This window comes from Botryllus schlosseri, chromosome 12 (assembly GCF_051294905.1).
Source record: "Botryllus schlosseri isolate E-star chromosome 12, Bs_hap1, whole genome shotgun sequence".
In the NCBI taxonomy this organism is placed as follows: Eukaryota; Metazoa; Chordata; class Ascidiacea; order Stolidobranchia; family Styelidae; genus Botryllus; species Botryllus schlosseri.
Window position 1 is genome coordinate 12,951,680 of NC_137247.1, and position 24,281 is coordinate 12,975,960.

The window sequence follows — 24,281 nt, forward strand, 5'->3', positions numbered from 1 at the left end:
TCGTATAGCTTGATCGTGTGAGGAGCACTAAGCTCTTTCCTAAGCGTCTCGGTCTTTACATCGTCTGGGCCATTGCACGTCATGGCAATATGCCCAATTGCCCATACCCATTCAGATCAACTGGTTTTCACTCGATGGAATGGTGTGGACACGACATTGCTGAAAACGTTTCAGCTAGTGAGGAATAGTGATGTTGGGCACATGATAATAAGTTATTTTGAAACAGCAACAACAATATTTTGAAACTGAAATCAATCCACCAGTTTAAAAGGATATACGTTGCGTTCTTCCGAAATCTGAAATCAGGCCGCGGGCCGCAAAATATGACCTCGCGGACCGCGTGTTGATGACCTCTGGTCTAAATTATAGAATGTGGCGCTTTAAACCTGTTGGGTTCACGTCAGATTTTGGTATGTGGGTGATTGTGTGAAAATTGGAGTACTTTCCAAAGACAGATGGTCGCGAAATCAAAATATTTGTATAGTCTATAAAGACTGGGAAGCGTAGAAACGCATTTGCGTGTCACTGAAAGCTTTTTAAGCCAAGTCAAGTGTGTATAAAATGACGATAAAACATATGCGCTCTAGATGTTATTGAAGATCCAAGCACATAGTGCTGGCATTCCAGATAGCCGCAATTGTTTTTCCCGATGGAGTCTGTACAATTTATGTTGCTTTTCGCTTGTATATGCTGGTTAGGCGGTAAGTAACGTATTTAACGTGTATTTATCTGATACTTATACCAGCTGCTCAGCCAGAAAGTGCCTGAAAATCGTTGAGGGTGAATAATTAAATATGGTATTACTGTCGTTTCGCATTTCTGTGATACCAGTGCGTTCCTAATGCCAGTGTAGCTATAATTTACAGGTCCTACTGTAGTTTGGAGTGCGCTCATATGTCACACCGATAGTTAAATTTCCCGTTGAACCAAGAAGCTATGGGAATGCATAATAGGGTATAAAATAATGACTGTCACAGTGTCACGTTTGCAGCGTCATATTCGAATCGTTATATATAGACCTATTCGATACTGCAAATATTTCATGACTCAAGTAATATTTTCTCTGCTGCTTCCTGGCAGCTGAAGTCGAAAGTCTTCATTCTCATCTTGAACTGCGAAAGCGCATCCTTTTGTTTTATGTAATACATGCATAGGCAAATTGCTTCCATCATTTTTCAGACGGTCAATTTCTGTATCCTGTTGATGAAAATCCTCCGGACAACCCGTTGGTATGGTTTCGCATGCGTTTACAAAAATGGGCGTAGCCGGGACGCAAGCTATAGGTTGATGTCAAAAACGTAAAGTTGTGAATGAAGTGACCCAACGGATGTGGTGTGACGCATCACTATGGCTACGCCTATGTTCATGAGAATCAGAGATAAAGTTATGTGTATCACAACGATCAAATTGTTATGCTGTAATTATAGACTTTCACGTGTCACGAGTGCGACGAGAACAGCGACGGAAATTGTGGCATTGAACAAACCGACTCAAGTCCAACCAAAGATTGCAGCGGCAATCGAATAGGATGTTGGGTAAGGGATGAAGTGTATGATGATATAATGAAGCTGATCTTATATTATATAGGTATATATTTAAACCCATGTTATGTACGACTGCGTACGATTTTTTAAAACTTGCATAAGGTGACACTTGACATCGAAAGCAGCACTTATCAGCGAGGTTGCGAGCAGCCTACAACATTGCGACAGGGAGTGTTTTGTAATCGTCACATGGAGGGCAAGGAATTCTGCTATTACGAGGCTACCACGGAGGGGCTAAAAAGAGTGTGCGCTAAATGTTGCCTGAACGATTACTGTAATGCTGGCCTATTGCAGGTATTGTGTTGGTACGAGTTGATCTTAATTTTCTAGTCTAAACTTTGTTAACCTAATCTTGTCGATTCTAAGCTTCAGAACAGCCTTTAATTACTAATTTTGGATACTACACGGTAACGCAACGGTGATGACAACAGTCAAGAATAGGCTGCCCTCGGCTCGTAAATATCTAAGCCATGCACGAAAGGAGTAGGCAGTTGGGAATAGGCCTATATAGCAGTGGTCGGGAATTTTCGCCTGAAGAGCCATGTTAGCCCTATATTCTCCATTTTAACTCCAAAAGAGCCATACATGTCAATCAATTGTTACGTCACAATTGAAAATTCGTGACGTCATGTTAGTACAAATACCAACTCCCTACATGGGATTAATCGTGGACGCCATATTTTCTATGTAAAAACTGGTAGGCTACTAATCATCCTGTGGTAGCGCAATTCATCGTAAATAGATGATAATTTATCATAATTGATATTAATCTAATATAACTGTAGCATTGATTCCAAAAATCTAAATATTGATCGACTTCTCAATTCGGCGGTAACATAAACGTTGGGCACCACACGCCTACATTTTAACGGCAGTACTAGAAAGCTACTTACTTATTAATGACGAACGCGGGTAGCAAAGCGTTGTTTGTAATTTAGATTTGTAATGGGAATGTCACTTCCAAGGCAGTTCATATCTCGGCGTAGATCAGGAAGACAACGTGAATTTGAAATTTAGATCGTCATATAGGCGTCCCCACGTCATGCTATTCTCTTTGATCAACCAACGTGTGGTGCCATCCAAGATTACGCAGCGCGCGATGCCGGGTACATCGAATTCGCAAGGGATATTAGTCGCTGGCGCTACAGCAACTTCAATTTGGGGATTTTGTAAAGGGGTCCAAGCCCTTAACCCTGGATACGCCACTGTCTTGACCTCTCAAATACATGTTTATGGTGCCACGAGTAGAATTATTCTAACCGTTAAGAATATTTACTAACAAGTCGCTGCAATATCGATAAACTAGAGTTCTATATATCCCTGACAGACACCGTCTCACAATGACTTGTTCTGGTAGTCGGATAAATCTAGAGTCGAAGTAACATTTCCTTATCCGACGGAATCGTCGATTTATGTGATGAAATAATACATGACGACCAAGCTCTAAAAAGGCTTTGGCAATGACAGTACAATATAATAGCCAAGCCGAACCAAGCCAAGCCATGCATGTGTTCCCGTTTGTTGATTTCAAATTCGGCCGATTTGACAACAGAACACCACATTATTCGACAAATATAAATAAATAGTTGGGATGATTTGCTTATAGATCCCGTTCAGTAGACCTCACGCAAATAGAACAATATTTCATTGAGAAAATAATAATGAAATCAGGGCAGACCGGATGCAAGATTTCAGAGTTGCATCGAATGCGACGGGCGAAATGAAGAGGAATGCAACGCTGGCGGACAAGAAATTTTTCCGGATCATATGGTCGAACAATGCCTCATGCCGAACTCAGATTGTTGGGTATCTTGTTGTTGGTTATCACTAGGGCGATTTTTTTGACATGTCAAAAAATGTCAAAATTAGGTCAAAATTGTAGCGTTAGGTCAAAAAATGTCAAAATTTTTTACAAACTTGAAACTTTTTGCAACCTGCATTTCGTTTGTATCGTAGACTTTGCACTGTCGGTGAACTTATCATTTGACATTTTACAGCTTGTAGCATACTTTATAGGCCTACCGTTGTAGACGGACCATTGTCTGCTCATTGTGAATCATAAACATTCAAATGAAGCAAATAGGTTGACATGGTGTTATGCTCAACGTACCGCAATATCCCAACTGAAACAAGACTGCGTGGGCATTGCATGGTTCTTATATCAAGAAGCGCATGATGAAAAATTGTGATATAGACACCACTGCCAGAATGAAGCAACACGGTTTGTCACCAGCAGTGTACGCACAACTTCAGTGCTGTCAGCCAACAACTGCTGCTCTTGAACGTTCTTTCTCCGCTCTTGGCATACAATTTCTACCCGAGAATGAGGAAAGTATCTTTCGTTGTAGCCTACTACAAATTTTTTTCAATGATTTCTATCATAATGCGTAAAGTTACTACTGGAATTCTTCATAGGGCCAGATTTCGTTAAAATAAAGTTTTTTCATGTAAAAATTTGTCAGTTATTGAGTCAAAAAAAGTTTTTTTTTCAGGCCAAACTACTTCGTTAGGACAGACAGCTCGAACCAGAAATGAAGATAACTAATACACTTCTAACATTATGTGGGAAAACACCTAATTTGCATACGTTCGGTCAAATTTGGTCAAAATTAAGATTTTTAAGTTAAAAAAATGTCAAAATTTTGATTTTTTAGGTCAAAATCTTTCGTTTTTATAGGTCAAAAAAATCGCCTTAGCTATCACGTAACCTTTATACATGAAAAACGAAGGCGGCGAAAATTGTGTCTAGACTGGAAAAACATTGTACAATGAAGAGATATTTTACACTCGTGGATGCCAGATTGCTGAATGCGATGATCGAAATGTGGAGGAAGTTTGCACAAAATCCTCGTAAGTATCTCAATAATTTGAAATAGTTTACATTAGCTACGAGATCAATTGTATATTCATGGCCAAATCATTATTTGGTGAGATGAGATGTTGACCTATGGCTATAAGATGACACGTGTGCATGTGCAATTGTGCATGTTATAGTCGTTCTTTGAAATTCCACGTTCGGCGCACGACCGAAGTGGTAAGATCACTCCATATGACACAGCTTATGGCAGTCATCGGCTTAATATATCAATTTTAGTTTCTGCAAGTAAACTTCGTAACTGCTGAATTGTACGCCGTAGGTTGCTATCTCTTTTAATGTGAGGTTAACTAACTAGCTTACCAGTGTATTCTATTGTATATAGGCCTATATGTGTATCGCGAGTGTACCTTTATGTTATACTTACAACTAAACTGTATGTTCGTGTATTTCAGAAATAGTACTACTTGTCTGAAATGCTGTCCCGGGGGGAACAGGTGTAATTACGACCTTATTTCGGGACATGCTGTCAAAACCACTCGTTCCTACGGTCTAATACTACATTCGTGCGCCGTTGTGATTTTAGCATCGCACTATATTCAATGATCTTGTGTACAACTGTACTTGTATGCTCAATTGCTCATGTTCATGTTCATTTCGTACATCATCTAATTTTGTCATTTATTCGTTGGCTTTTCGAAGTGTTTTAAAGTTACCAAATGTCAAAAAGTATAGAATAAAAGGAACACGAAAGAAATGTAATGATTATTATCGATTCAAAACAAGTTCGTTTTCAGCATAATTCCGATGAATTCGTTCTCATCGACCGCGTCGTCGCCATTGTGGTCGGCCTCTCTGATCATATCTCGCAGTTCACGTTCCGACAGTCTCACTTTATGCTCTCGGCACAGTCTTTTCAAGGTGTGAAGGGTGATTTTACCTTCATTATCTGGAGGCAAATAACTCGATTCTATAAATCACCGCTATCTTATCAAAAGCTATTAGGTTTTACCCAGATCGAAAACAGTGAAGGCTTGTCGCAGTTCGTCAAAAATGTCGCGAGAGTCACTCTGCCTTTCCACTACCAACGCCAAGAAATCATTGAAGGTCAGGCATCTACATCGCGGGTAAAATAAAGTAAAGTTATGAGCAGTCAAATATGTTACGGAGTTCTGTATACGCGCGATACCGTTGCGTCCGTACTTAGGATCCAAAATTTAGCAGTGGACACGATATCAGGGCTCCCTTTCTCCACCTACTGGCTAACCAATGGCACGATCTACCATGCGGGTGCCAGCAATTAAGCACTGCTCTGCTACCGGGGCCTACGATTATCATGTCATGCTTCAACTATATAATTGTCAATTGCGGATTACCAACAGCTCCTACATGCTTATTTGATCTGAATAACTCACCCTCTCCTAGTTAGGTCCACATCCGCCATCATCTGCTTGACTTCGGCACGGCTCACTCGGAAGCCCAGAATTTTCATGGCTCTTCGAAGTTCTTTGAGGTCGATTGTGTTTGAATTGTCCACATCAAAGACGTCGAATACAACTTTAAGGTCTCGTATTTCTTGTGTCGTGAGCTGCGTGGAGTGGTTCGAAAGTTTGTATATATGAATTTGGCCTGTACTTTAAAGTGATTATACTAATGTGACCACAAACAGACAGACAGATATACTGCTGAGCCCAAGTACTATCTACGTAAAAACGATGTCTGAAAAAAGAGCATTGCATTGCAAGTTTGGAGTACACATGCGCTATTATATCTAACTAATTTCAACTTTTCATATTTGAGAGAGATACTAGAAATACATGCATGCCGTTAACCGTCATGGTGCTCATTCTCATTAGATCAGAGCAGATAAGATTGCTGGTTCACGTGGCGAGCTACTGCCAACATGCCTAATATAGTCATTAGTCCCATCTTTTCACGAATCGCTGTTGACTACAAAGTCGTATTCCGATTTTGTGCAGTGCATCTTCTTTCTCGTATCTAGAATCGGTTTGTTATACATCTAATCAAAATCTACATCAAAGTAACTGCCAGTGCCAAGTGATCATTCAAGACCTTGTTGCCTATCAAATCTAGTAAAGATAAACCAAGGATAAACAAGCAGAAATCGATAACTTACATGCTGGAAAATATGCTTGGATAGTTTCATACCAAGGAATTCTCTCTCGTTGATTTCAGTAGACTGTAACGCTGCCAGTAGCTATTGGTATCGAAAATATACATCAATTTAAGCGTTATTTTACCACATATCATTAATTATGCCAGACCTGATGCCCGGTTACTGGTGGAGGCGGTATGTAATCTGGAATCGCTTCTTCTGGAAATTCAAATTTTTTGCGCGTCTTTTCTTTCCCTGCGGAGTCTCCTCTCGAAGCTCCTTTAGATTTAGATTTTTTCTTCTTCGGCATAATAAATATGTGTTACTTGATCCTACTGACAATGATGGGATACAAATTTTGGACACTGTTAATTATTAAGTCTTAGCTTGCTAAAACGTAGATGTCGCAAATGTTTTAGGATCGTCAAACACATTTCTAGTTTCCCTGGACATGTGGGAAAACTTAATATAGATACGTGATATATATTGCATATATAGATATATACGTAGTCCATGCTAATTCGTCATGAATGTTGCAAGGAAGTGAAGATTATTGTGCTGCTGATTCATCAAATGTACGCTTTTATCATTGAGTGTGCAATATGCATCGTGCAATATGCTCTATTTTAGGCTGACACACCGTGGCAAATTGATGGGTCTCGGGAATAAAGATATTACGTACCATTTATATGCTAATTGAAACCTTTCTATAATACCGATTGGCTCCAATATTGTATGGTACATGTCGCCATTACATTATTCGTCCACCTTTATAATAGGTGAGAGTCGTGAGACTCTTATATCTTTGCATCAATGTTTTAGTCACGAAATGTCCAAAGTTGCCCAGATCATCAAAGTAACCCTCTTTACGATATATTAAGCATTCATTTTTTGTTGTCTAGATTCAGATCTATCAGACTACATACCTCTGATGGGTGAAATCTACCAGTATTAGTACAGATTAAAAGTTTGAGCTCAAACCTCAATCAGAATCAGATGGTTCGTTACCGTTCGATATACAATCTTGCTTCGAGATCAATCGATTTATAACCACACTCTGGTCCTTCTGATTTGGTAGAATAGTTAGCTTTCTGTACATATCCAACAAAACTCACTACAGACTCTATCACTTCGCTGTTTCTCCCATCTTCATTCGATAGAATACCGACCTCGGTTGGCGTCTTTTGTTGCCTGAGTGACGTTTATGTGCAATCGAGCGTGGTACAAATATATTGTAAACCACCAAAATATGTAGTAGAGCAGCATTCAATGCCGCTTTTTCAACAATTGTCCAGGAATCACCAATTAGATGGTCAAAATCCTCCTTTGTCTATGTTTATTGCGCAATATCTGACCTAATGCGAGGGATTATTAGAACATTATAGTATCATACAACGTTGTAAATTGCCTTGTATGAAAGTACCTTGTATGATATTGGACTAGGTTTTCAAATGGCCTTCTTTGCGACAATTTTTTGCCCCTTGAAAATTCGTGATTTCATTGATATCGTAACCCACTGAGCTATATCGTAACCTCGGGTATGAAAATATCTGTGAAATTATCAACATATCCATCGACTTTCCGCTAGATGTCTTCCGTGGTCCGTCATTCAACACTGCACGATTCAGGGGCCGGAGTAGGAGCAGGATTTCTTCGAATTTTAACACAGCCGGACTAGATCCCGATTTTGAATTTACTTTGAATGTCGAAATTGATTCAGATTCGAGTATTCGAATCATTGTGCCCAGCCCTAGTAGCAAGATACGATTCCCAAAAAAGTTGTGATAGGCCTACATTAGCTTGCCCAATTAAAATCGTAAATATCATTACCTTTCAAGATATCAAATTTGTAGTGTAAATGGTGTGGTATAGTCTGTACAGCCGGAATGTGATTGACTCGCGGAACGGATGGCACGCGAATGATTGCGGACCGGAAAAGTGCTGATAGGAAGGAGGTATAGGTAGATAGATACAGGGCCGTAATAACACTTCCTCAGCCCCCCCCCCCAAAAAAAACGTTGGTCTCAGGCCTCCCATAGGGTGATAAACCGAACTTGGTGGTGCTGTAGTGACCAATGCCGATGTGCCATTTCTGTAAATCTTGCGTAATTTTTCTTGGGGGAAGAGTACCCAATAATCAAGATATTTGACAACTTGAAATCGCGTGTAGCGCGAAAAAATTTGGAAAAAGTTGCATAAATTTTCCCAAAAAAATCTATAATTTATGCTAATACACGAAGTAATTTTGTGCCCCCTTCGAGCTCGCCCCCCCCCCCCCAATTGGGGGTGTTTGGGGTGCGGCAGTTACGGCCCTGGGTATATAGGTAGGTTAGGGATAGGGAGAGAGGTAGGGAGGTATAGGTGGAGATTAACTGGGTATAGGAATATGAAACTGTATATATTCGGATGACTTAACCCTAACCTTTTTTGTTTTGAATATAGAACATCAGGCCGTAGTTTTAACATTTGTAGAATTTTATTTATACTTGTAACTTTTTTGACAGGTTAATGAAAGAAAGATAGGCTATCACTGTAATTCGAGGTAAACAGAACCGAAGTTTTCTTTTGTGGATGAGAACAAGTGTTGAAGGATATTACGCGAAAATACGCGACTATGGACTATTCATGCCCAATAATAATATACGTAGTACATTGACTACATTCGTGTGCTGTTCAGTCTTTCTAATAATTGACAGCAATCATACAAATTCAAGACACGCAGCCCTGAATTCGACGATTTTACATTAGTCATCGGGGAATGGGAGTAGCTCAACAGCTGTGTTCTTGCTTTGGTGATACATAAAGCACATAAAAGTGACCCACTTCACGCCTGATCTGGCTTTTTAAATATTTAAATTATCGCCCCTGACGTCCCAACTTTCAACAGTTGATGTGATATATGATGAATGAAACGTTACGGTTTAAGATTTCTGCTCTAGTACTAAATGTCTTCTGAGATTCCGATAAATAACCTTCAAAAAGGATTAGTCTGCCACTGTCGAATGTGACTAGTCACATTCAATACTGCTAGAGATTATAGAAAACAAGGAATTCTGACAAATTTCACATTGAAATTCCAATGTAAGCGTCAAGCTTACAAATGTAGACATTCGGAATAGTTAGGTGCATAATTTGATAGAGATATACTATTCAATGCTGTGTGATAGTGGACGCAATTCCACTCGGGGCCGTAACTGCCACACTACCATACCCCCAATCGGCAAGCTAGACGGGACCCAAATGATCTCGTTAATTCAACTTGAAGTCTTTGAATACTTGAAGACCACGAATACGCAATGTCCATATAAATGAGTCCAAATGTAATGCTATATCGCTTCGATTGATAATATGATGCAGGCAACGGTTCGAGTCTACCTGAATTCAAATCGAGTATTAATTGTCACGAGTCGTGTAGCGAGAAACGATCTTTTCCAATACCTAAGATATATCCTTTTTACAACCATAAAAGTTATGTTATCGACGAAATTATGGTTTCGACATTTTCTTCCCACTGTATAAGCCTTGAAATATCGATTGATTGTTGGAGTTAGCGTAGTGGTCACGATAAGCGCCTGTTATCGGGGAGGCCCGGGTTGGTTTCAGCGGTAGAGGTTTATTTGGGCTCCTCTGTTCTTACGACGACAAAAAAGCCCCCTGAAAGACCCGACTAATGAACTCACTCACAAGGAATGGAAAGAGCAAGAAAGAACCGAGGAATAGATATTGACACCAAAAAAGAACGGTTACATCGGGCATCAGGTCGATGTGGATGCCAGTTTAAGAGACCGCAAGTTCCGAAACTGGCCGTTCAGTATTCTCCAATTTGTTCATTACAACGCACTGCGTCTTATCGCATTTTACATTGTGTGTGTTTTGATTGGATGAAAATATAATCTGACGATTATTGATTATTGATAATGCTACTTCGGCCCCGATTCCACTACACAAACTAAATTAACCCATATAGCCAAGTATTGCAAATATCCTATACAATACACAGGTCACGATGTGCATTGGCCATGCCTATAGAGGCCATGACACAGGCCAATGTGAGGACTGTCCATTGACTATTTCAGCACCTATATGTATATTGTCAACTGTAAAATATCCACAGTCTCCAGCATTGGTTAAACTAGAAATTTAGGTCCCAACAATGCAGAGCTTGTGCTATAGCATGGTTAAGCTAATAATAATATAATATCGTTGGGTTATATTTTTCATCGGAACAAGTCACACACAATGTACAATGCGATAAGACACAATGCGATGTCATGAACAGATAGGAGGATGTCGAACGACACGCATCAGTAGCGTTCCTTTACTCTAACATCCACCTCGGCTATAAATCGATTGACAGCATAGATAAGTTACCTGTGGACCTGCGAGGATTTGTTGTAGGTATGATTTCGCATCGGCTATCCACATTTCAAATGACAAAAGAACAAAAAATCGCTTTGGTGGGAGTTTATTCTCTCCATAAAGAATTCATGCTATAAAACTAGAAAAATATAAAAGAAAACTATTTAAAATGTTCTTGGAAACGAGCAGTTTGATTCAGCACAGCGGAAAAATAAGTAATAAAAAGATAAATAACTATATGATTGCATGGAACAGACAGGACAGTATTGTTATTTATGAATTATTCAATGTACGCTCAACAAGTATTTATTTTCTTGGGTACGTTCGCTGAATTCGAGCAGTGATAAGAATGTTGATATTCGGCCATCTCAGAATATTCGGCGGTTGCGCTGTAGTCGATGTAGCGATATTGCTGCTTTGTCTTTGCTTCATCTTCGTCGGCATATTTTTTCTGAGGCCCATAATCTTCCACTGCGCAAAGCTTCTGATTCCTATGCTCGCTCGTAGGTTTTTCTCCAACAGATCCCTTGCTACCACTATCGGTAGTATAATTTTTAGCTATAACTTGAACCGATGGATTTTGACCATGGACACGCGACTGCTCGTTGTTAACGTAAATATTGATCTCGTTTGTAATCGTGCAGGATCCATTATGTGATATTACTTGCTGGCTAGAGTTATTTGAGGTCTTTTCTCTACGCTTACTAGCAGTTTCTGAACTGCGTTTTTCAATATGTCGTTTTGCGTGGTCATGGTCTGTTGCGACGGTCGGTGAAATTCTACCGGAGCGTGACTTAGCACAAGAACCAAGGTCGTGGTCATTTTCAGCTCGCTCTCTTCCTTTGGTGGCATCGCCGAGATGTGTTTTAGTGGAAGGAATGTGGAACCCACCTTTCTCTGCATAGGTCTTTACTCCCCGATGTTCTCTACCTGTTATTGGTGATGATTGACCAAATTTGCATGACCCGGTTATAGGTCTATAATAAGAACTAGGCAGGGGAGGAGGCACCTTATCATCTTGCAACCTATCGCATGAAAAATCGTGTAAGTAACTTTCATTATAAGTTTTACCGTTGCATTCATTCATATAATACATGGGCTGAGACCTGAAACCCGCCCATTGGGAATAGTAATGCGGGTAGGAGTTGAAAGAACGTAATGAGGGATCATAGTAGCTGTGTTGCCACGGGTCACCGGCTGAAATCATTTGAGGATCTGTGGAAGGCCGGGGCCACTGTTCCCCTGATTCTTGCCATATCTGAGAATGGTGATGGTAAAATCTGTCATGCGGATAGTAAGGATGGTAGGGAAGGGGTAATTTCTCGTGATTAGGTCTGCCGTGAGTGCCTTGATATCCCGCATACTTTCCTATGGGACTTAATCCGTCTAATCGTCTTGTCAGTGCGTAATTCGAATGGAAATTATCGTTGAAATGACCACTAAACTTTTCATGGTCTATGTTCTCCGATGGTACACAGTAGTTTCTACTACTTTTATTCCATGACGAACTTGAGTGAGAGTATTTCCTTTCTTCATCACTTGAGGTAGATGTAGAACCACAACCTAGCTTTTTGGATTCCAAACGCGAAGCTGGAGCGTATGAGTCAACATGATCTGAACTTGTGGACCATGAGCTGGATGAGTTGCCTCTTTCAAAGTTAAGATTTGAACTTGCGGCAGTATGATCGCCAGACGTTGATTTCTTCATCCTTCGTTTCTCCGCAGCCTTTTCGCCCTTGTGATTTCTTCTTGTCGTCTTCCCTTTCTCGTCGGGCGTGGCGCGCTGGACTTTACGCTTTCTGTCACCGCAGGACCGAGTGTTGTAGGAATACATCGATTCGCTGGCAAGAGAGGACTTTCCTGGACCGATAAATCTCAAACCACCAGAAGGTTGAATTTGTTGCTCCGATTGGACGTCCGTCGAATGATCGTGGCTGTCATGTAAAGTTATTATTTACGATAGATAGGCTATACATTGAAAAACACCTCTCCGTTTCAATGTAACGTTGAATACATATTGAACATTGAGTATACATATATATTGTAACCATAACTAGAACGTAAGTGGATCGTGCCAAACGTTCTCATATCATGAATCATAAAAGAGATTATAGCCCTCGCGTAAATTGACCAATGGAATCGAAACTTTATGAACACTAAAACAACAAGAACAACAAAACAATAACAACCACCACGATTTCTAAGTGTTATTGAACGGAAATGAAAACCTGCAGTTAAACCTTCAACCTCCGACAAAATGGCATATATGTATGACAAATATTTTGTGCAATTAGTTTCATCCGTGACCACCATTGATATATATATATATTCCTTTAGTATATAGAGAATATAAAGAGATAAAGCTTGGATAAAGAATGCACATAGGAACGAAAGAATGTACTGCAACCGACATGCTTCTCGACATCAATATGTTCGTCTGATCTGGTATGTTACCAGCCAAGATTTGACCGAACAAGTTTGTTTGAATTTCTCCAGTGTATCCGAATTTTGTAAATTCTTTCTTTGAATTAATAGACATAGAAGGTAACGCTCAAAGTGAACCATGCATGGCGCGGCAGAATGGAGTGACTATAGCAATATGATTTGAACTCGGACCCCGAGCGGGCTTCCCCGCTGTGTAATTTTCATGGTTTCTATATAAAATGACCGTCGTAATTTACTATTGTAGCTCTGTTGTTACTTGAGGGCCTTGTAGAGGGTTTCTAAGAGAAAAATATTCAACTTTGGAATTAAATACCAATATTTTTCCGTCAGTATTGAATATTATCCTTCGCTAATTTTATCAACTCACCTTAAAACGTGATTAACACTGACGATGCAATGAGGCCTGGAAGATCGACTGTTATGAACAATAGTGATTTTACTCTGAACCCAAGCTACTCCGCCACTACGCGTCAGTATCCGGTAATATCTCGTCTCCACTTGTCCCTTTACAAGCACTGAAATTACGACGCAAGAAAATATTAAACGATAGTCTTCACTTTTGCATATATTGATGGCAACTGTCTCATTTAGGCTATACTCGTAAAAATGTTAAAGGCCGCTTTAAAATGTGACTCACCACTAAATCTGACAACGAAACACTAAGTTTTCATCACAATTCGTATCATATACAAGTCTTAGATTGGAATGTTCAATTGCGCCAATTGGCTGGGGAAATTTGCAGCTATACCTACATTTTTGATGAGCTTCCCGCAAGTCCGCCATATCCAATGCATGCACGTATTGGTAAAGAGTTTTTTCCACCATCTCTTGCGGCTCGTACCCAAGCAGTTGTGAAACACTGTTTGACGAATGAATGCTTCATTTTAATGCGACATTACATTATGGGGGTTACGTTATGACAATAACTTGTGTTTCTACGTATAATTTCCACAGATAAAGGTAGTGTATATATCTATAAGATTGATGGGGAAATGGAGATACTTTTGACTAATTTGGCAGTTTTTTACGTTCGAGTTTTTGTCAGATTATACTATTAGGGAATAATGAAATTTGAGCTGTCATAGGAAATTAGCGTTAGCGATTTCTACTGTTCTATCGTCAACATATTTTCTTTCCTGAGTGGCTTATCAGAGCCAACCCAGTCCGCCATTTTGAAGGCCGCTGCTGTCCTAAAGTGAACAATCGGTTGTAAAATCAGTATAAAATTTGTTCAAGCCGCAATCGATCTAACGGGGCGATCTTAACCAAACAATTCGCGGCATTCAAGAATAATTTTGGTACACAATCTAATATTCCGTGGGATTAGTTCAAATAAATGTTGTGTAAATGTTAAAACTTAGCACTGGAAACCGCGGTTTTATCCTAACATGTGTTGAAATATGACTTTTAGTTTGGGTGCAGATTTATGCTACTCCAAACTGAACGTGACTAAAATGCCGTTTTCAAATTCAGATACACGTCTGTTCTCCTGGTTTAGATTATAGCATTGTACACGACTTGTCTAATAGATAAAGTCAACTTGGAAAATCGAAGTGTAACTTGATTGAATTGGGAATATGTGATCTGTATTCATAGCAAGGTTTACTCGCGTGTCAGGGCACACCTTCAGACGATGAATCTATGTTGCCGCGGATGACGATTTTGGATGAAGGAATGCCCTTTTGAAAACCGGATTTGGCGAAATTATTTGTTTGACTGGTACACCGTACACATTGACCGTATTATAGAGTCTGAAACAAAAGAGTTGTATACGTCAGTTTACCTACTTTATAGAGTATCAAATTATCTTAATATTCCTAACTCAACCGACTCCGACGCTATTTGTATGGACCGGGGTTGCCTGTACATATATATGTAGGCCGTATAGGGTTGCATTTAAAACAAAAATCAATTTAAAACAAGCATGTTTAAAACAAGCCCCTTGTTTAAAACATGTCTTTTATTGTTTTTTGAAATCATGACGTCACGGGTATTCAGTTGTGACGTCATAGTAGATTTACATTGACAATTGAAAATATATTGTAAATATAGCTCCTTTGACGAAATATCAACGTACTATAGCTATTGAACCGACTATTTTGAGGGTTCCAACCAGCATCCCATATCGTATACGTCGGCTATATCGGGTGGTTGCTGTTGTTTGTGGTATTCATGGTGTTTGTCGACTACTATGGTCATTTACACCAGACCGATATGTTTGATTTTTATTCCGTAACTGCCGACTTATAGCACGGCACACTTCTAGGCTTTTTGTAAGACACCGCTTACGCGGATGAGGTGGCGAGGAGGAGCCTAGATAAACCTCCAACACTTAGGTATAGGAATTCGGAAGTCGACCTCGGTCGGACTCGAACCCGCAACCCATTGGTGTTGCAGCCGCGGATTATATACCACTGCGCTCTCTCGCCACATATCGGGTGGTAATTGTCAGTAGGATCACACAACATGTATTTTGGAAAGTATTTACACAATTATGGCATAGTTTTGCAACTTTAAAAAAACACATTTTTTTGAAAATGCCTTTCTTTAAAACACTGTTCAAAAACATGTTTTAAACAAAGTGTTTTAAACAACCATTTGTTTTAAATGCAACCCAAGATATATGTAGTCGATAAATTGTGCCAGATAGTGTCACACATCTTGGTTCCATTTCTTTCATATAATCATCACTCAATACTCATATAAATTGGCTCAGGTTAATACACGAGTCTTTTTCGCTTTACACAGACTTGATCCTATATTTCAACACAAATATATATTTAATTCAAAATCATAAGCCAACTGGTTGAACTATATTCTAGGAGTAAATTCAAACAGGAGACATGTAGTCCCGATTGTAAAAGTGTCGCCGGTAAACAGAGATCACATCGCGCATAGAATATCTTGCGTAAGTTTATTTGTCGTTGCCTTAATAAAAGTTAATAACGTATAATTTCGCAACCAACATAAAGTCAAGGCGCCATAACAGTACTAGCAGGAGCCGTTATGCCGATTCATGCCATATATCTGAGATGACTGTCTAGATGATTTCGAAACGCTTCCGAACAGCTATAGCTGCTCGACTTCTGCATGAAAAAGTCAACGCAGTGTTGCCAGGGCTGTGGAGTCGGAGTTTGTGAAAATGACCCTGACTCCGACTCCAACTTCTTTTTTATGAAAACAATTGCTTTCAAAGGTGTTTTTAAATTACTAATAATAACTAAAATAGGATTTTTCTGCGCCATCAATCACTGTTATGAACGACATAGATCAGGGCGGCCAACCCGTGGCCCACAAGAAGATTTTGTGTCGCCCGCGAGGCAATTCTAGAAATCATTTATTACATCAGATAAAATTTCAAGGTCAACTAAAATTTGATCAGCCCGACCGCGAAATTTGATGACTAAAACATCAGTTCCGACGCATTGGCGTAACCAGGCGCCAGTCACATTTATCTCAGATCTTCATATATGACCATAAAGTAGAATATTTCGTAGCAGATTTATTTGACTTGGAATTTTTCTTAGCACTTCGCATGATTTATTGTCACTCGATTTCTTGCATTTAGTATTGGAGCCCCCTCCTGAAAATTATAAATACGCGTAATTTACAGAATTGAGTCTAACTATATTCGCAATTAGGAGATAATGTGTCGTCAAACATGCGACTTCGCTTGTGCGCTCGCAGCGAGATCGTTGGCGATGAAACCTTTGCACAAAATGACAGAGGCATGTTCACCGAAACCTTCGACATTGCTATGTCTAAACTACTCCCGTCCTTGCCAAATGAGCCCAGTGGTATACAGAGGCGACCCCCAATAGATGCAAGTAACATATTTATTTATTGATTGAATTTATCCATGACCTTTGAAAACATTTCGCGCTTGGCGCGACCAGGACATGAATACACACTACACAGTTGCACACGGAGTTATCGTGGCATATCTGTTATCAATTTTAAAGCGTAGTAATATAAGTCTTGTTTTCAATGTTACCTAATTCGGTTCACTCCTACCAGACGACTACAAAAAGGTCATCAACATTCAAGTGGCCCACGCAATGGTTCGTAAATATCATGTGACCCTTTGACCGAAAAGCTTGGTCACCCCTCTGATATAGTTAAATTGGACATTATTTGCAAATTACAATTCAGTTGCATGGAGGAAGAAAATCGAAATATGCATCTTCGCGATCCAGTCACAAATTGATGTAATTTTTATATTTATACCATGATACAGTGACAGAGTAAATACATCGTCTTGGTTTGTAAAATAGCAAATTTGATGTAAATATAACCAAACGCTGCTTCCCACTTGACAAAATTAAAAATATTTGAAATGTAAATCAGCTGCTTGGGTCGAACAAATGATTAAGAACAACTGCATGTCATAGTCCTTGAATACTGGAGTAAGTGCATGTAGACTAGACAAAAGCTATTTCACTCCGTCCTAAATTTCGTTTCTGAACAATGTTTATTAGTAGTGAGAGTGTGTGTGCTTGTAATCAGTATAGTGTTAAATGAGAAAATTAGTAAGTTACATCACTGTATTAGTTGCTGACTCATACACAAGAGCTATACACTTCGATTGTTTTATCTACATTTTAATTATACGGGATTGAATATATGACAGGTTTGAAGGATTCATACATCTCATGATATTAGAGAGTCGCCATCTTATAAAAACTTAAAATATGAAAAAGGAAGGTTATTTAGAAAGGCATGCTTTCATGTTAATTGCATAGTGAATAATTCGAGCTATGCCACAATGAAACAATTTTGCATGTCATCGTTAATCATATGTTTGCATATGCTTAATGCTTATCAAAGGTCGTCAGTAACGAAGTACTTCGACTTTTCCGAAGTACTCAAGTAGTTTTTCACTACTTGTACTTACTCGAGTTAATCTCATACTTCGTAATATTTTGTGATCTACTTATAACTACTCTTCTTTTCAGTTTCTCAAGTAGAAGTTGTATAATCCCCTAATTCGAAAGAGAGACTGAGGAATTTTGGGGCTGTTTTCATGTAGTACCAACATTTAATTTTCATAAAAGTTAAGTAAGCCCAGAATTTTATCGCGCTTCGCGCAAAGTAGATATGGCGTGATAAGTAGGTTTTCACGAACGTATTGTTGAATAGGCTATAACTTAGGTAGCGGTAGCGTGCCTCCATTTACTCACATCGCATTGTCGCCCATATGAAATAGTTCATCACAGTAGATATGGCCCATCATATGGTTTGAAACTAGTAGTTTCGCAATCTAGCATTTACCTATCATATCGTAATCTAGCAGCCCAGCATGGCGTGTCCTAATCTGGAAAAGCGGTATCTGACTTTTTGAGCGTGATACCTGTTTTAGCAGACCATTGTTGAATCTATCTGGACAATATACATGTAACACATTATCCGCTTTTCGAAAGTAGTGTTTGTATTTCTCTTTTAATGCCTAGTATCATTAGTTTGAGTTTAGGTGAGGGCGGCGCACCATCACGTTTTCTAAAACGGCGTGTTCGGGAAACAAAGATTAGTGTTCACAGTGATTTCCATAGTGCATCCCATGATGCGGACGAATGCTTATGCACTCGGAAATTGATATCTCATGTGATGCATCAATATGAATCAAGGTCTCTGCACCTTCCGTATAGCTCAATTTGCACCTTTTGGCATGCAGTCCATGCGAACGTTATATGACCGTTTTAAAAAGTACTCACTTACTTGAGTAGATTTTAACCCAATAAATTATACTTCAACTTCAAGTGGTTTTAGTTTGCTTTCAAAAAGACTACTTTTACTAGTACTTGAGTAGATTTTTGCGTCGCTACTTCTACTTCTACTTGAAATGGTTGCAGGCTGTTTGGTTTCTAAAAACACTACTGGTATTGATACTTTCAGTCGAATTTTGCGTCGCAAATCCTACTTCTACTTGAGTAGCCTCCTCGACTACTTTGACCACCTCTGTGTATATATGATGGTCATTTAAACGTCACTGTGGCATATAATTTTCAAAAGTAAATTAGTAATAGTGTTGGAGTCGGAGTTGGAGTCGGAGTCGGAGTTCTCTTAAGAAAACGGTCGGAGTCGGAGCCGGAGTCGGAGACGGTATATTGAAATTGTGTGGATGTTTGACCAAATTTGAACCTAATGTATGCAAATTAGGCGTTTTCCAACATAACGTTAGAATTGTACTACTTATCTTCATTTCTGGTTGGAATTGTCTGTCCTTACGAGTAATTTGATTTAAAAACTGACAAATTTTTACATCAAAAAACTTCATTTTAACGAAATCTGGACCAGTAGTTACATCACGCCTTATGGTAGAAATAATTAAAATTTGTTGTAGTACAACGAACGATAATTTCCTGCATTCTCGGATAGAAAGTGTCTGCTCTTACTAAGTAGCTTTCCAAGAATGGAGAAAGAACGTTCAACAGCAGCAGTTGTTGGCTGGCAACACTGAAGTTGTGCGTACACTGCTGGTGACACAACGTGCTGCATTCTGACAATGTTGTCTACCTATGCATCACAATTTTTCATCGTACGCTTCTTGATATAAAAACCAATGCCAACGCAGTCTTGTTTCAGTTACGATATTGCAGTACGTTGAGCATAACACCATGTCAACCAATTTGTTTCATTTGACCGTTTATGATTCACAATGAACCGACAATGGGCCGTCTACAACGGTAGGCCTATAAAGTAGGCTACAAGCTGTAAAATGTCAAAAGATAAGTTCATCCATGGCCTTTATATTGGCTGTGATTCATTGACAGTGCAAACATCTACGATACAAACGAAATGCAGGTTGCAAAAAGAATTTTGACTTTATAGACAATTCTGACAATTCTTTGACCTAACTCTACAATTTTGACAAACTTTTGACTTATGTTGACATGTCAAAAAAAACGCCCTATTGATAATATAATGATCATCATTATTGAAAGCTGAAGGAATTATATCATTACAGATGGATATAGATTTAATGCATTTTCACGAACAATGGAACCCCAACTTAAAAATCGAATTTGGTATGTGGCTCTTTGGACAAACTGCTACTTTTACATGGATGAAGCTCTTGCATCTGTTAGCAAAATGAGTTGTACATGAGTTGTATATAGGTTTTCGAAACCGTTGGCTAATATTGACGCTTGTCTATGTATTCCCTAAATTGTTAAAGTAACACGCAAAAAAAAAACGCCTTCTATCTAATACCATTATACGGGATTGAGTTTTATAATCCAAAAGGTGTTCTTTTACACTTTCGTGCTTTCGAAAATCAGGGAAAGGATTACAAGCCATTTGATATCATCCTAATAAGTATCCATATGTGGGTTTTACGAAGTGTGCAAACATCGACTTTTCTCGTCACTCCGTGCCGTTCCGATATTCTGACAAGTCTTTGCGTTAGATTTCAAACAATCTGGTGAAATTATCGCAATATTACACAGATTTTGTGATTCTACAAACATGTCGCCATTGTGCGTCTTTACATCAAGGGAGTAGGCGAACATGGTCTTTTGAAACGCCGACATTCAGACATTCTCAAATACCGCAAAATTCGGTTCTTTTTCAGATTTGTAACGTTACCGATATCACATTTATACAATACTGAAAAAAAAAAAATTCATTATGTGTAGCCGCTCATCTCCATATCAAAGAGGCCGCGGCCGAGGCACTTCAAACGTCATAATCGTCGATGACAAAGATTACTACAACTCGTCAACGCCATAATGTCAAATATTGGTTAGCATTCTCAAACAGCTGCGCTTGTCGCGAAAATAAAATTTCAGTGATCGCGAGGATCATATTGATCAGCGTGTTTATATGGTCCGTGTACGTAAATAGCAAACTGTACAGGATAAATTTAGTTCAAAGCCACGCAGAACTGGAAAATTGATGACCCATCAGGGGCCGCTAGCTCATGTACCTCAAATTTATTATTCCGAATATTGCGACATCATTAGATAATTTGAAACTATTTTCGCTCCTACATAGACCGGAAATGAAACATTATAAAATCGACACAGGTTTTAGCATGTATTTTGCTTAAAATACCCTTGCACGACTGAAATACACTATCACTATTCCTAACGCAAATTCTTACCCGGAATCGTTGAAATGGATTTTCTAGTGCTACTTCGGTGAATATAATCTCAATGATAATAGCCATATATCAATTTTCGAAGACTTGTCATAGTCCGACCAGTCACGCGCAAGAATATTTGTCAGTATTCAAGGGGACTAATGCCGCTATACTCGAATTGCACGATACGGGATATTTGATAAATATGTCAGGTGCGCACCGAAATTCGTGAGAATATTCTTTGTTCGAAATATAAATCATCGTCATTAGCTGTCAGATTTTCGAGAATGTAGGCAAATATCATCAAGCGTCGTGAAAAAACGATTGTAAAACCGACCTAAAGAAAGGCCGAGAAATCAGTTATACATAGCATTCTACTATAACGTGGATTCCGCCGAATTCCTTAGTCTTCTTTCGTGTAGTATGGTCCTCATGTTTATTTTCGAGGATATCTTACTTTGTACGTGCTCATTAACCGTGATGCAAATGACCGACAGGTGATAAGCACCAAATCTTTTTGTTTGCTAAGCAACAAATTGCAAGATAACGTCCGCAGTATACCTAGAATTTAGGTCTTATAAGCCAAAGTATTACATGCCACGGATTATTGCATAGTAGCCCTTTGGATTTCAAGTCGTTTATCTTGTCCTGCATCGCTCTCAAAGACAGCTTCATTACAGCACTCATTAATATCATACCGCACAGTGGAATAATTTAATGGAATCTTATAACATTACGATTATTCGAAAGTGGAACTGCGTTACCGGTCGACGATTAATTTATTGGAATATATAGAAGGCTCCCGTTCAAATGCATCGACTAAATTCAGAATTCGTGCCACTGAGAATTTGGTGTCGCATTAACATTTGAGGACGTAATTCACGGACAATGCGACATTTGAGCGAGTAACAAAATAAACTTCGCACACTGGCAATTCTCTAGGAACACGGCACGACAATTGGTACCAAGCGGGCAAGAATGATGATTACAAACGAGAAAGCGAGCAGCCAATCATTGATTGTTCCTACGTCCGACACAGTGCGTTTCTGACTTCGCATTGAGTAGGTCGCATCGCGGCAATTGTTTGTTGCGGCGATTTAGGCTGCATTGCTCATTCCCGGATATACGTTCGCAAAGCATTACTGGAGTAACAATTACGGGCAGGAATAAATTCCTGTTCCAATCGAGGCATATACAGTAATACACTGTCCAATTTCGCGCTCCGATAAAAATACCTGAAAAGGGTTCACAACACATTTTGAACGTGGGTTGCGGCGTTTATCGATGCAAATACAATTTAATTGAGGATAGGAGAACCTACATTTGATCGTCAAATTGTTATATAGGCTTATCTCAGCGCACTTGTCGAAATCGACATCTCTAACGACTTCGCGTTTTTATCCTGTTCTTCTTGAAATGACCGTGATCCGGTCCGAAAAACAGCGATAATCATCCACGAGTACTTATTTCTAGTCAACTACAAAAGAGTAGATTATGCGATACTGGTTCAGGTTATATATTGAATATTGCATAAATGTGACAATAAAAACTCAGTTTTGTATTGAGCAAACGTTCGTATTGGCGGCCAGTGGCTAGTAAGTGGTACAAAAGTCAGCTCATCAATAGCCTCAATGATGATTCGAAAGAGTACGATCCGGCTCCGATCCGACCGCGGCCGTATCAAAAAGTGTGACTCCCGCTTCGAACCGTCTCCGGCCAAAAATGAAAAATATCCGACCGGATATCCAGTCCCGCTTCGGTCCATGCCCCGCTCTAACGGCTATATAACAACATAGCATAACGTAGATCATATAGCCACCATTGTACAAAATTAATGAGTTTTGAAATTCAGGAATACAGAAGTTTAGTTGTTAACATAACGTACAGATTATCGTGCACGGGGCTTGGCATATTTGTCCTGGTTAACCTTCGAAGTAGATATTGTCCCTAATACATTTAAGTGCTTCATTAACTAATGACGAGCCCGTAGTCTCATGATTCGTAGTATTCACTAGTAAATAAATATAATTAGTTATTTTGAATGATAAAAGAAATATTGAATGGTTGATTTTCAATGTGAGGAAGAAATATATTACGGTGTGTTAAGTATGATGAAACGTCTAACCATACACGTGCTTAGTTTCTATATATTACATCGAGAATTGATCGCGTACAATGTATGCTAGGTATAGCCTGTATGTTTATAATCGGAAAAATACACAAACATGTAGGTTTTATACAGGTATGTAAATGTGTCTATCCAAATTAGGCCACAAACTTAAATTTGATTTGATAGTGTCGTATTACTCAAGAATTACTCGCGAACGACGTCCTTAAATATACGTATGCTTTCATTTAAGTTATCAGTTTTTGTTGCACATGTCCCAACAGCTTCCGAGACCAAATACGTTTATGTAATATACAAAACTTAATGATGCATAGATCGCTGTCTACATCATGGATAATCCGTGATTCAAATACACATATGGGAGAACACGTAATCAAATATTTGAACTCACGTGTGATCCAAAAAAATCAATTTCATATCCAAGCTCGCCCTGAACATGAACATGTTGCTGTGTAATTTCACTTCCGTGACGGATGTCGAGGGTAAGGACTGGCCGATCGCCACAAGACCAATGTTTTGATAACATCCACCCACTCTTGGCGTTTCGTATTGATTCAACGGTGAATCGTAATGAGTGTATACTGAGTATCGCACTTTCAAATACCCGGTACAATGAATCACCTTTGAAAAGAATGGTGTGGATTCGGAATACAAAGCTGGAATAACACCGTAGCATAAAGCTACCAAACGGAGGCATAAACCAAAGATGAAAGTAATGAATATTATATCTTGCACTGTACCAAGTACAATACATATACCAAGATCGAAGACTTTGAGTGTCAAACGCTGAGCGT

The 24,281-nt window shown here is 39.1% G+C and overlaps 4 protein-coding genes across 4 annotated transcripts in view; 2 read left to right on the forward strand and 2 right to left on the reverse strand.

Annotated features, from left to right (window-relative positions):
• The window catches only part of LOC145452044 (ras-related protein Rab-18-like), a 220,346-nt gene that overhangs the window by 136,907 nt on the left and 59,158 nt on the right, over positions 1 to 24,281 (forward strand). The window lies entirely within an intron of this gene.
• LOC145452042 (uncharacterized) lies at positions 577 to 5,116 on the forward strand. Its single transcript, XM_080330256.1, has 7 exons — positions 577 to 701; positions 1,180 to 1,229; positions 1,428 to 1,535; positions 1,647 to 1,838; positions 3,216 to 3,350; positions 4,294 to 4,394; positions 4,815 to 5,116. The coding sequence occupies exons 1-7, from the start codon at positions 650 to 652 to the stop codon at positions 4,963 to 4,965; spliced, it is 789 nt and encodes a 262-aa protein (XP_080186382.1). The 5' UTR covers positions 577 to 649; the 3' UTR covers positions 4,966 to 5,116.
• LOC145452045 (uncharacterized) lies at positions 5,024 to 7,127 on the reverse strand. Its single transcript, XM_080330261.1, has 5 exons — positions 6,645 to 7,127; positions 6,497 to 6,577; positions 5,775 to 5,947; positions 5,372 to 5,475; positions 5,024 to 5,308 (listed from the first exon to the last, which is right to left on the reverse strand). The coding sequence occupies exons 1-5, from the start codon at positions 6,783 to 6,785 to the stop codon at positions 5,136 to 5,138; spliced, it is 672 nt and encodes a 223-aa protein (XP_080186387.1). The 5' UTR covers positions 6,786 to 7,127; the 3' UTR covers positions 5,024 to 5,135.
• Positions 10,925 to 24,281, reverse strand: part of LOC145452036 (uncharacterized) — a 31,407-nt gene continuing 18,050 nt past the window's right edge. The window contains exons 6-9 of the mRNA XM_080330249.1: positions 23,879 to 24,108; positions 14,032 to 14,138; positions 13,647 to 13,794; positions 10,925 to 12,768 (exon numbers count right to left, since the gene is read on the reverse strand). Of these exons, the coding sequence (XP_080186375.1) occupies positions 11,130 to 12,768; positions 13,647 to 13,794; positions 14,032 to 14,138; positions 23,879 to 24,108 (2,124 nt within the window). The 3' untranslated portion in view covers positions 10,925 to 11,129. The remainder of the gene's footprint in view (positions 12,769 to 13,646; positions 13,795 to 14,031; positions 14,139 to 23,878; positions 24,109 to 24,281) is intronic.

Coding starts and splice junctions, on each gene's coding strand:
- LOC145452042 (XM_080330256.1), top strand. CDS start 650: ATGGAGTCTGTACAATTTATGTTGCTTTTCGCTTGTATATGCTGGTTA. Junction 3,351..4,293: donor TGCCGAACTCAGATTGTTGG/GTATCTTGTTGT, acceptor AATTGTGTCTAG/ACTGGAAAAACATTGTACAA. Junction 4,395..4,814: donor GAAGTTTGCACAAAATCCTC/GTAAGTATCTCA, acceptor CGTGTATTTCAG/AAATAGTACTACTTGTCTGA.
- LOC145452045 (XM_080330261.1), bottom strand. CDS start 6,785: ATGCCGAAGAAGAAAAAATCTAAATCTAAAGGAGCTTCGAGAGGAGAC. Junction 5,476..5,774: donor GTGGACCTAACTAGGAGAGG/GTGAGTTATTCA, acceptor CCCGCGATGTAG/ATGCCTGACCTTCAATGATT. Junction 5,309..5,371: donor CTTCACTGTTTTCGATCTGG/GTAAAACCTAAT, acceptor ATTTGCCTCCAG/ATAATGAAGGTAAAATCACC.